Genomic DNA, 12,577 nt, shown 5'->3' on the forward strand with positions numbered 1-12,577 from the left:
AATAACAGAAAATTAGGGGACAGGAGGCAAAAAGTAATACTTTCCTGGAAGTCCAATAGAGTGATTTTTTGCAAGCATCAAAGTGCTATGCAAAAATATGAAATGAATAAACAAATCAAATTAAAAAGCCCAGTAACTGGAGAAACACTGGGCTAAAATCATGCCTTGTGGAACAGTAACACCACTGATGAAGTATATCAGGGACAGATTTGGCCCACTATGTTTTGAGCAGTAATTTGATCAGCAGCAGAGAGTCAACAACGCAAACCCCATGCAGCAAAGAACTTCGCTCCACAACCATTGCGAGCACCAAGCACAACAGTTTGGATGAGAAAATGCTAAAAATGCAAAAGCTAAACATTTTTGCAAGTAAAAAAATATATTGTTATAGAGAGTAAAATAAATGTTAGGAACAGAGATGAGGTGGCGGCTAGTCGTTTTGAGAAAGGCAGTTTTTTCAAATGAACTCCATGGTCCTCTTTACCTAAAGTCCACAACCAGGCTGCCCACCCGCCGCGCAGGCTGCCCTGCGCTGCTCCTCACACCACGCCTCGGGTACCTTCCGAGGCACACACCGAGACCAGAAGACTCAGTCATAGTGTGTGGTGTCGCTAAGCCCCCGAGAAGACTATTGACACAACGGGATGGGCCTACAGCAGTACGTTGGCTACCTGTGAACGAACCCCGGGCAAACCAAAGCAAAGCAATTCCTTCCCCTTTCTATGCACAGGTGAGAGGGCCGTGAGCACCATTTGGCAGCCCCCCTGCACTTCTCCACCTGTAGCCTGCCCAGTGGCAGTGCCAGTGTGGAAGCCTACCATGCTGCACCCTGTATGGTCCAGGAAGGATTCAGAGAACTTCTGCTTGTCCACCCACCTACCTGTCTGATCCTCCTAGCCTGTCTGCTGAGACAGAGAGGCTGGCGAAGAACTTTCATGACGGTGCTTTTTCCTAGTACAGGTATTTATCATGTCAGGATGGAAGACATCAACCATTGCGGACTTGTTGGACCCTACTACCTGCACAACTTGGATCCAAGCACAGCCACGTAGAAAAGCCCTCACATTCCCCACCCCCTCCTAACTGGAGCCAGCAACTCTTAAAACTCCACTGAGTGTTTTTCAGAAGTCTTCCCACAAGGTCTATGTCGGCCCTTCAACAGCCTTGGGTACTCCCAGCAGAAAGGCACAGAGGGCCTTTATACTATTAAATTTCTTTCTTAAAACTAGTGGTTCTGTCTCCTGCCCACAGTGCAGTAACGCAGGCGTGATCTGGACTACTATCTGAAATCAACTATGACCATCAGGAAGAGTAATAGAAAATCCAGCACACGACCAGCTTGGGGGAGGTGGTGGTGGAGAAAAACCCTGTCACTTGTGATAAAAAAGAGAAACAGAAATGGATTTGAAACATTCGTTTCCCTTTATTTGCTCAGTGAGGCTGATGTGTACTGCACATTAGAAAAAAAAAAAAATCACAGGAATTTTCATACAATGAATTAAACCACAAAAGTACATGTAGAATTGGCAGGTGGAAAATAGCCCAGCTTGGGCTTAACTAGTATCTCGCTTTCCCTGTTCAGCATAGTCCAACCAATAGCTTCACATGTTTACCTACTGTACAAATCTTACAGTAGTTCCATCAGGCCAGTGGCTCACATTATTGAAAATGTCTGTCACATAGGTACAAATTTAGAATCATCACATTATATTACATGGCTATTCTAGGTCATTTATAGATCAGATCTTATACTACAGTGATTGAAGTTCTCATTACAGCCGTCAAAAAGGACACATAATCATTACCTACTGTAAGCTTACATCTAAAGGGATGAGAAGAAGGTGTGGTGGTTTTTTTTTTCAACTGACCCAAGTATTATACCCCAGAGGCACAAACTTTCCTCTCGGTGCTGCTCTTGGTGACGGCAGCCCAACTGCTTTTCAGAGTAGTTTCGCATAGATATTTTTCTTCATTTTTAGGCTCCCCTCTGTTTGGATTTGGATCATTTTGTATTCTGTAGGAATTACTTTGTTACAGCTCTAGGAAAGACCATAGCTTCTAAGTACCAGTTCTGTTACCTGTATTGTGGACGTGGTACTTACCACAGCATGAAAGCAACAGCACAATCTTCATCTAAAAGACACACAGAGCTATGCTGCAATTTGCCTCCGGTGACAATGTCGTACATGTGCTAATTTGAAATGTTCTTGGGGGAGAAAAAAAGAAAACGAAACACTGAGTTTGTATTTTGATGGGTTACCTACTACAGTGTCTACAAAGGATACAAATAGCTTTATTCAGCAGTCCTAGCTCTATTAATTTCATATGTAATTTGTAAATCCACAGAGGAAAGCCATCTTCAAGATGAGAATGTTTGTCAGGCCAGTGAAAAAAAAAATTGACTCATGTCATTATGCCTGCTTGGTGCAAAATAAATAATCCCCCCCCAACCCCCCACACCAATTTATTCATGTCAGCAATCTAGGGCAAAAGAGAATGTATTTAAAATTTAATCACATAAATTTAAAGGCAAAATAGGTAATGCATCTGGTCCTTGAACACATAATATGATATACTAAATATTGATTTCTTAAAAATAATTTATTGCTTTTAATATTTTTCTTTACAACAGAAGATACTCAAAATTCAGAAAGGAAAATTGTAAACTTTTAGTTTGGCATTCACACAAAGTTAAAATACCTGCATTTTTAACCTACAGAGCAACAACAAGAATTATGCAGATTAAAGAATGTTACAGTCGTAACACAGAACCTCCGAAAAAGTTCTTTTCTTTTTATTTTATTGCTATCTATCTACTGAGAAATAAGAAGCCAAAAAATCAAGCAAGCATCCGACAGGACAGACAGTGGAATCTCTCAGAACACAATATGCTGGTGATAAAATGAATGCAGCCATCAAACTCAACTGCACTGGCATGGGAGTGGAATCAGTTTTCTATGACTGGGAGTGGGAAAGGAGATTAAATAGTTAGGTGTGCCATACCTTTAAGAGGAGTCATGAATGCCAAAGAGTAATAGAATACCAAATGTATACATTCGCAAGCAAATCCCAAACTTTGCTGATTCAGTCTAGAGACTCCGAGTTCAGGCAAAATTCTGACGCTCAGAATAGCAGTAGTCTACTCCTGTGGTTTTTTTCTTTCCTGAAGTTTCTACTTAATTTAGCAGAAGCAATGTCATCAGCAACAATGTCATGGGCACATCTGAGGCCATGCTAGTGCATAGTAAAAAAAGAAAAAAAAAACAAACAACCCACTGCTGCTGCAAAAGCTGAAATTCCAAACAAAGCACTTACTCGAAACGGACAATCGTCATGCATCCTAGGTATAAAATTTCCACTGGCCTTTTTATTATTTTAGTCATCTCATAATTTATAATAAATAGGATAATTGTAACTGATAAATATGTCTCTTTCGTAAACAAAGGAATGAAGGATCGGTATTTATACAGGATGCATAACTGTAAAAAATATAGATAAATACCATCATTAAACTCTGCCAATGAAAAGATTACTGGCTTCAAGAACAGTGTTTAGACACAGAATTACTGTAAAAATCATACTGTACTTAGTACCTCAGCGTATTTTTATCAAATTAAAATCACAAAAATTAAAACAAAATAGCATTTTAAAAAGATTTTTGACCTCTAGTTCCAAAACTACTGTTGATACATAAAATAAAAACATTTCTTAATGATTACCCTTTTGAGAGACTTTACATAAAATCATGATATCTCCTAGAAAATTTTAGATGAGAAAATTTCATTCCCCTAACAAATTCAGTGTATAAAACTGCAAAAGAAAATCAAGCAATGAGAAAAATGTGGAAAAATACTGCAGAAATGGTTAACTTTTGGGCTAGGATAATTGACAAAATTGTTATAGAAGCTCACCAAAGAATGGATGAATGTGTGTAAAGCGCTTTTGCACTCAGACACACGCGCACACACATATACACACGCACACCCTCACCCACACGCTTTTCTCTTTTTTTTTTACAATCAAATATATATAAGCGTTAAGTTCAGCTTTCTACATACGTTAGTGTACAATAATTGTTTCACCTCATATAATTACATTTGAGTATTCTTGATTAAGAAAAATTCAGCAGTTTTTGAAAAGAAGGCTGCATTTACAGTGCATAGCTGTAACAAAAAAAACATCGTCATACAGTATGTACATAAATAAAAATACTCCGTTTAACATTTGTAAATAAACTACCTTAGAGAATGTAGCAAATAAACTACCTGTGCACACACCCAGATAGTTATATCCAGCTCTCATTAATAATGTAACACCACGTCCGCTCATTAGAATAAATCGCTGAACAAGCTGCACATTTGACCATTAACAAGGCTTTGAAAATTTTGCTGTAGAAGATCAATGTTGTAGACATTTACATGGGTGTCAGAATTAAAGGATGAAACTTCAAAATGTTAGGGAAGCTTGAGCCTTTCATTTTCTCTTCTGCAAGGATAAAAAAAATAAAACAACACCAAAAAAAGAAAAAAAAAAAGGAAAAGAAAAATGTGAAAATAAAGCCAAAACAGATTGTAGGCTTCTGGGACCTGTGGTTTCTTCTGGATTGTCATATTATCACTGTGTTGTGAGAAGAAGCTTCATTAAAATAAAAAAAGAATGCAGTGTCTGATTCCCAGACATCAGCAGCCGCAGTTCTCAAATCTGATTTTTTTGTTTGTTTTTGTTCTTTTTTTGTTAAAATGCACTATGTACAGATTTTGCAGTTCATCGTTGTACGTGTATCTCTGTGGAACTGCTGCCACGTCTTGTGGTTTGCATTGAACTCACGAGGAACGCCTGTCTCCCCCGCCACCAATCCCCCGCGAAAGCGAAGCTGACACCCATGGACACGCGTGTGCTTACTGGACAGCCATCCTGCCTCTCCATTCGTCAAGCAGCTGTGTTCATGTAAACCATGGTTTTGAACAGAGAGCATAAAGTATGAGAAATTCCTAAGCACGACTTTTTAATTGTCCATTATTGAAGGACGTGATGTCCGTGAGGTATTCGCCATCCCTCCGTTTTCAGGCATGATGCATGTTACCTACGCAGGCTCCGCTGTGCCTCTTTAAGTAAACTATCAAAATCCATGGAGTCATACTTGCTTTTAGTGGAAGCAGGATCAAAATCATCTGAGTTTGAATCTGAAACCCAAAGAGAAGCATGTTCAGATAAGAGGCAAGAACGGCTGGCGAGTACTTACATTGTTTTCTTTGTACAACGGCACAACAAAAGCACTGCGGAAACAATCCACTCATGACCACAGCTTTATCGGAATGGGATGATAAAAGCCCAGAAATGGTCGTCAGAGAAGCTTTAGGTATGGGCAGAGCTTTCTGGTCAGCAGCAGAACTTAGCAAAAGCAGTACACAGGACTGGAGAGGGAGGGGGTATACCATAAATTACATGTACATATAGAGCAGGTAAACCCAAAATAGCTTCTCCAAGGACTTGAGCACTGACACACTGCTATGAATAGATCTCAAAGTAGTCCAGATAATCTTGATAGATGCTTCACTCAAAAATACACCACCATTTGTTTTGCAACATGCAATAGCCAAGACTGACTTCTCCTGAGAAAGGTGACGGGGGGTGGTTCTGCAGAAAGCCAGGGCAGCCTGTGGGCAGCGCGCAGGGGACACTGCTGCTTCTGCCTGCCCTGCCTCGGCGTCTTGTACTAGTCACCACATCTCCCTCAATCTCTGTTTTCGCTTCCACTCTGATTTTTTGGGGGCTTGCTTATTCAGACTGTGAGCGGTTCATGGCAGGGCCTGTGCACCGCTGTAGGAGCAACCTCAGGCGGGCTCCTCAGCTCTTTGCAAGCGTATGTGAGCAGCCAGAGCAGCAGTAACAGGCCAGCTCCTGCGATACCTGCGCCAGCTTTGCTAGTTGCTCAGACACGCACGCCAGCTTGTTGTGAGCGCAGAGGAGGGATCGTGCGTTTGTGGCCAAACAGCTCCAGTCCAGCAATTATTGACGTGGCTGCAAGCTCCGAATCTCCTTTTGGAGTCATCCCTGCTTAACACCAACTCTCTGCGGTTCCTGTGTCACAGTTCCTTTACGAGAGTGCCCTTTTCTTGCCATTTCTTGTGTTGAATTAATCAGAAATCCCCATCTACCACTATAAGACACACTGTGCATTAAATGTTCATTACAAGTTCTGTTAAGACAATATCTTCTCACAGAGGAGAGGTGTTAAACTTCTGACTGCCATTTTCAAGTGTTTTCTTTCTTCTGTACTCAACCCAGGGCTGATTAATTCTCTCTGTCCTTGGACTAGCTCATGAATTTTAAAGTTCATCCTGCCATTTCCTTACGTACCACTACCAGATACTCTACAAAACACAGGGAATGCAGTCTGAAGTAGAGAAGCTCAAGCTGTCAGCAGGACAAAGTGAAAATACTCTGCTCACAGATACTCTGGGAATCCCACTCAGCATGGAGAGACTTGCCAGTGAATACTCCCAGCGATGAATAACGCTTGAGAGGGTTCCCTTCAGACAACTTATTTTAAACCCCAGATTTTCTGAGATACAGAGACGACCCTGGCTTCCACTAGTGAAGATAAGTCAAATCAATTCAGGACTTCAATCTGTTTTTACTGTTTTTATCAGCCTACATTTCGACAAATGCCTTGCTACCTTTTATATTTTCAACATCAACCTTCTATCTCTTCAGCAGTCAATTGCCTTTTCTTAGCTTTGCATTATCTGTTTAGCCACTGAAGTGAATTATAGCATATTCATTGTGAACAATGCGTATCATCTTTATCATTTATTCGGAAAAGACATCAATTGCTTAGAAAAAATACATCTGTATTCACTTCCTGCATTGTACAAAGCCGAGGGCAGCACATACAAGATTTCATTAGCACTGTGTTAGAGGGTTATTAGAGATTTTAATGACTGTGGTCATTTATTCATAAAAAACCACACTATCTGATTAATATAGATTCAACGGCAAAATGTCCCTTGCTATTTTTTTCAGGAAAGAGTGTCTCCCATACCTTTAGTCTATTTATACAGGTATCAGGAAAGGTTTAACATTTAATGAGTACTTTACATTTTAAAAGGTAATTAAATAAGAGGTGAGTTTATAATAGAATTTATTAGAATATTATGGAGGATGTTTTCGTAGTCTGCATAGTCTCTTTATGCATATACTTAACACCAGCATTCCTGCTGTAAGCGTCTGAACACCTCCAGACACGCAAGGGGAAGCATCCCACCCTGCCCAGAGCACAGGACAGAACCACACGTTTTTGCCCAGACAGGACCAGGACAGACCCAGATGTGTTTTCACAGCCAGTACGCACACTTGGAACTGGAGTTATCACAGCATACTGGGGTCTGGAGACTGGTATGCACCCTGCCCCACATCACTGGGACAGCAAACACCAAGAGATTCGCTAAGCTCTCCACAGGTAGGAGCCTCTTACATCATAACTGGAAATCCCTGCAAGAAGAGACCTTCATACACAGATGCTTACGCACGATGTGAGAACGACCAGTTGAGATCCGCGGCCTTTGCTCTAAGAGCCAGATTTGGTCACAAGCCCTTCTAGATTTCAGAGAAACTATCAACTGTGTTTAAGGAGTATCTCTGGCAAGTTCTACACATCTACAGCACAAGTCTTGGCAAAGTAAGAATCATAATGAATGTTTTTGGGTGAGGCATCTACTTTGTTCTCTGTTTATCACTCATATAAATAAATCAGGTACTAGAACCACACAGTCATAGCATAGTAATGAATAGCAAAGCATGCAGGAGGTTTTTGTGGTGCTACCGTTTCAATACGGAAATGTATTACTGAATATCAGGCACTCATTTTTTATAATGATGGAAATGGGCTTTAAAGGAATTTTCACAGTCTGAAATATCTGAAAGAAGACAGCCCAGATTAGAGCTCAGATTAGTAGAGTTTTAAGCTTCTTGCAGCAAGTGCAAACTACTTCCTTTAACCTCCTCCAATCTTTTAAATAATATAAGCAGCAAACAAAAAAGAAGCAAACCTTCAGTTCTCCTGAGCTACAAGGTTCCAGTTATGTACTTTAATATACACAGAGCAAAACACCTACCTAGGTCTGCATAGTTAGACTTGCAAAATTGCTTGCATCCACAAAAGTACAGCTCAAAGTCAGGTTCATTTGACCTGCGTAAAGTGTATCCATTTTCAAGAGCAGCAAAGGCGTCACAAGTATAGCGGTAGGTGATGAAACCATAGCTGTCTCTGCAATTGAAAAATACAGTTGTGAACAAAAGCTGAAAAGAGTTAACGCACATCAGTGTAACCCCTTCCTGAAAGCAAGAACTTGCAGGAGATCCAGCAGTGGAAATGCCAGAAGTACTGCATCCATTTATCAGCATGATTGTTCTGTCATGCAGCTAAATACTTATTTCTGGGACAGGAAATCTCAACTAGCAAGATTAATAAATAAGGATGAAAGAAAATAAATAAGGTTTTGAACTCAGCATGTCATCTGTCACAGCACTTACATTGGTAACTCCCATACCAGTAATCTTTCTGCCATAATTTTTTACATATGGCAGCTCCCAAAGAAGAAGTAATCTCAAAAGTTCTTACCCATCATCCTGCAAATTTACTGTGCACTCCTCAATTTCACCAAAAACTTCAAAGCGGTCCCTCAGTTCTGTTCGGGTTGTGTCAGGTCTGATTTTACCCAGATAAATCACACGACGTTCTTCCTGTCGAGAAACAGCAACAGGGAAGGCATATTTTTAATAAATGTGTAATAGAGATGAACCTACACATATATGCATGCAAATACACACACGGATGTGCAGAGGATACATAATTATAGTAACAGTCTCTTGTGGAAGACCTACTGCATCTTGCTAGTAAAACAGTTCTCTCCTGGAAAGCACCTAAGGCATTCCAATGACCCTGCTTTTGTCCGGTGGTGTGCTCCTGGAAGGTTTCACTGCTTGCTGTCACTGCTCTGCTACACACTGACAGAGAGCTCCCTTTGTATCCCACTGCACCTTCTTCCCTGCCACCCTTTCTACTACTTCCCCTCCAAGACTGTAAACTCGTCCAAACCAGGACCGCCCTTTCTCTTGCCATCTATACAATACTGGGCAAAATCCATCTTAGTTGTGGACTAGTATAAAGTAACACAATAATTGCCTAAATGTACCATATCCACAACAAAATGTATTACAAACATAACATTACAAACTTAGATGACTCAAGAGCTTATTCATCCTCCTATCAGCTGTTCCACCACAATCCATACCTTAAAACAGAGGGAAAACTGTTAGGGGTCCAGAAGATGACTTTTATTAAAATAAGTATTTCTAAGGGGAAGGCACGACAATGAAATATATCCTGTGGTCACCATTCCCTTTTGGTTTCTTTGGAAAAAAAAACCTGACTGTATTCCCTACTCTTTACAGGCTAGGGTGTCATTTGCATGTTCCTTCGACACTCGGAGCAAAGCATCAAAGATACTTTTAAAACAACTGAGCCATGGTTACACCCTTCCTTCCTGAGTGGAAATACTCAGCAGAATGACAGAAGGACTGGTGAGCGCTGTGAGAGTCACTTTATGAATTTTTGGATTAATACTTTCCTGAGGATAGAGGCATTTAGTGAGCTGCAAGCAAAGCAAAAGGCAAGAAGAGATTTTCAGAACAATGACCTTAAGGTAATCAGGGCAAAGAAGCACCAGTTATACGTGGCTTGGGTGCTCAGCCTTCCTGCCTCTGGCCTGAAGAACCCTGGCACTACTGGACCTAGTGCTCATCCCTTACACACCCCCACATTTGTCCCATAAATCGAACCACCACCACCACATTCTCAGCTGGCATAAATCTGTCAGTCAGCGGAGCAACGTCAGTTTAAACCATCAGCTTTGGCACCTGAGACTTGTGCAGAATTTAGGTGCTGAATGCCAAAGGTGCTACGCTGACTGCTGAGAATTCATGACTATCACAACCTGGAGGTGCCTAAAGGCTAATGGCACTTCAACATGCGATGCAAAAGGCTCTAGGGACCTAAATATAGACTTGCATTCCTGCTCAGAAATATCCTAGCCTGATGAGACAGGTAGTTTACAGTGTTACAATTTAGATATAGCATGAAATGTATCTTTTCCATGGGTCTCCACAGAGGCATAAGGCACTAGTCATTCTTGGACCACAGACTATAGGACTGAGATCAGACAAAAACACATGTAGAAAGAGAAACGATCCTGATGCCTCTTCTTTACTTGTTTGAGCACTCATTTGAGATAAAGGGATCAGAACTCTTCTTAGTTATGGGGGCCCAAAATCTTGCCTCCCTGTTCCCAGGAGAGCACTCTACTCCCAGGAACTGTTTAATGCAAAATAAACAACTCCTGCAGCAGGAAGCTGCAACTAATACATCTGCGTCTCAACAGAAACTCCTTCTCACTATCACACTCAGTCAACTGTTGTTGCTGACTCTTTTCCTGGCCTCACAAATCTCAGGGGCTTAGCTCCAGTTAATCTAAGCTCCTGAGAAATGAAAGTGAGTTCAAAGCTCCAGAAAACGGAAATCCGAGAATCAAACACTCCTACCCAAAAGCGATACCCACTAAGGTATGGCACAAAAAGTGACTGCTGCAGCCATCTGGGTGCTTTATAGCTCCGTGGTCTGCCCAGCAGAGTCTTTGGTTACTCTACCAAAGTACGTATATGGTCTCCTTCATCAACGGGATCAAGTAAGCACCTCATTCAGATGCTTGAAGCTACTGCCACTTTTGATTATATAAGGAAAAAGGTGACTGCCTTGGTAGTCCTCTGTAGCCCTACTGGAACAGACATTTTCATTTTCAAATGTTCTGCCCTCTGAAGTGCATGGTCCAAAAGTTGCCCTTGCTCTCTGCCATAGCAACGCAGTCTGGAGAAGCTAGCACAGCTAAAAGAAGGGTAAGTGCTCATGGGTGGCCATAAATTTAGGGAAGAGGGGTACTTTAGAGAGAGCTGCTGCTTTTTATCTCTCTCTACTGTGTCCAAGTCCAGAGCCCTGACCTTCTTGACAGAGGAGTTTGGGTAGGGCTTCTGTGAACTAGGGACTGTAAAGTGCAAGCTACAGAAATCTGCATTTCTTCCATTTTCCCCATTCTAATTCTGCTTGCTTTCATTATGGTTGTGTGCCATAAACTTCAAAAACAGGAAAATCTGCATATGTACAGTAATTACTTTTTCAGACTGTTTTACCAAATCAGGGATTTAACCACACTGAAACACTTGATAAGAAACAATTCCATTGATACTTGCTATTGAACCTAAATGACTGACCAGATGGAGCAGAACATAACATAGCAGACTGTCTAATACACTTTAGCTGAGATAATACATCTCGACTGAAAAAACATAATGTTTCATTCACTGACATGGAGATTGTTATATTACAGTGTGATGGAAATAACTATTGCATGCTCTTCCATAAGTCTGTGTGCATGCCTGTGCAATTTTTCCCTCTTCTATCCCTCTAATAACCTTTATATCTTTAATACCCCTTTAAGACAACTGTAATAAAACAAAACTGAACAATTAAAAAAAAGCCTGTTAAACTATCATTAAGGGAATAAGTTAAACCTGCAAAATTAAGGAAATTCAAATTTAAAGCTGAAATGTACCATATGTCCTCCAGCGTGCACACATGAAGAGATGTTCTTTCAAGTATTTTTTTTAAGTAGAGTGCCATGATGGTGTAGATCCTGGAGAACACAGGATTCACACAGCATTGTCTTTGTCTTGGCTAACTTTGGTTTATTCAAAGCAACTATGAAGAATGTATTTGTATTCACAGAGACACTTGTCTTTTATTCCCATTAATAATAAAGAGCTATACAAACCTAACAAGCTTGCAATGTACCTCTAAAGGTCGAAGACCTTTATTTCATAATAAGTTACATGCACAAGTCCATATGTGCATATTAAGTATGCTTTTTACTGCACTTGTTAGAGGAGATGATATGACTTGGAAATCTAGAGAGCAGCAGAGAAAAGCTTTTGTTTTCAATTTAATGTGGGCAGAGGGAACCAGCAGGAAACTCCAGAAGTTCATATTTCCCTCCTGGAATTACAGATGACTTCTTCTGCATCATAAGCTTTAAGCCTAGTTCATTGATTTGCCAAGTAAATAAAGGAAAAAAGAAGAGTTCAGACAAATCCCTCAGGCCCAACATGTCTGTCTTTTTTCCAGATTATTTAAAGGTCCTTCTTCATAATCTTGCTTGTTCTTCCTTGCGGTAAAAACATTTGAATAGGCAGATGTGGCAGAAAATCTCAGACTGAAAAGCAGTATTTCAAGTCTCAGATGAAAATACTAAAGCAGTACGATGTCAAATCTTCAGAAAACAGGACCACGATAAACCTTACATATCTAAGGGTCAATAAAGGGACCACTCATCCTGCGAACATTCACTGATGCTCAGGATCTTTTTGTCTTGCAAAGGCTCCCTCCGAAACTTTATTTTGTTTTCCCTTCCTCATTCTTCATCCTGTATTTCACAAGGAACTAAAGCACAGACCATTAGATGTATTC

The 12,577-nt window shown here is 40.6% G+C and overlaps 1 protein-coding gene across 3 annotated transcripts in view; it reads right to left on the reverse strand.

Moving 5' to 3' along the window:
- Positions 1–1,399: 1,399 nt before the first annotated feature.
- The window catches only part of PPARGC1A (PPARG coactivator 1 alpha), a 372,215-nt gene continuing 361,037 nt past the window's right edge, over positions 1,400–12,577 (reverse strand). For all 3 annotated transcript variants that reach the window (XM_075420647.1, XM_075420648.1, XM_009934314.2), the window contains exons 11-13: positions 8,624–8,745; positions 8,118–8,269; positions 1,400–5,183 (exon numbers count right to left, since the gene is read on the reverse strand). In XM_075420647.1, the coding sequence (XP_075276762.1) occupies positions 5,080–5,183; positions 8,118–8,269; positions 8,624–8,745 (378 nt within the window). In that variant the 3' untranslated portion in view covers positions 1,400–5,079. The remainder of the gene's footprint in view (positions 5,184–8,117; positions 8,270–8,623; positions 8,746–12,577) is intronic.

This window comes from Opisthocomus hoazin, chromosome 5 (genome assembly GCF_030867145.1).
Source record: "Opisthocomus hoazin isolate bOpiHoa1 chromosome 5, bOpiHoa1.hap1, whole genome shotgun sequence".
In the NCBI taxonomy this organism is placed as follows: Eukaryota; Metazoa; Chordata; class Aves; order Opisthocomiformes; family Opisthocomidae; genus Opisthocomus; species Opisthocomus hoazin.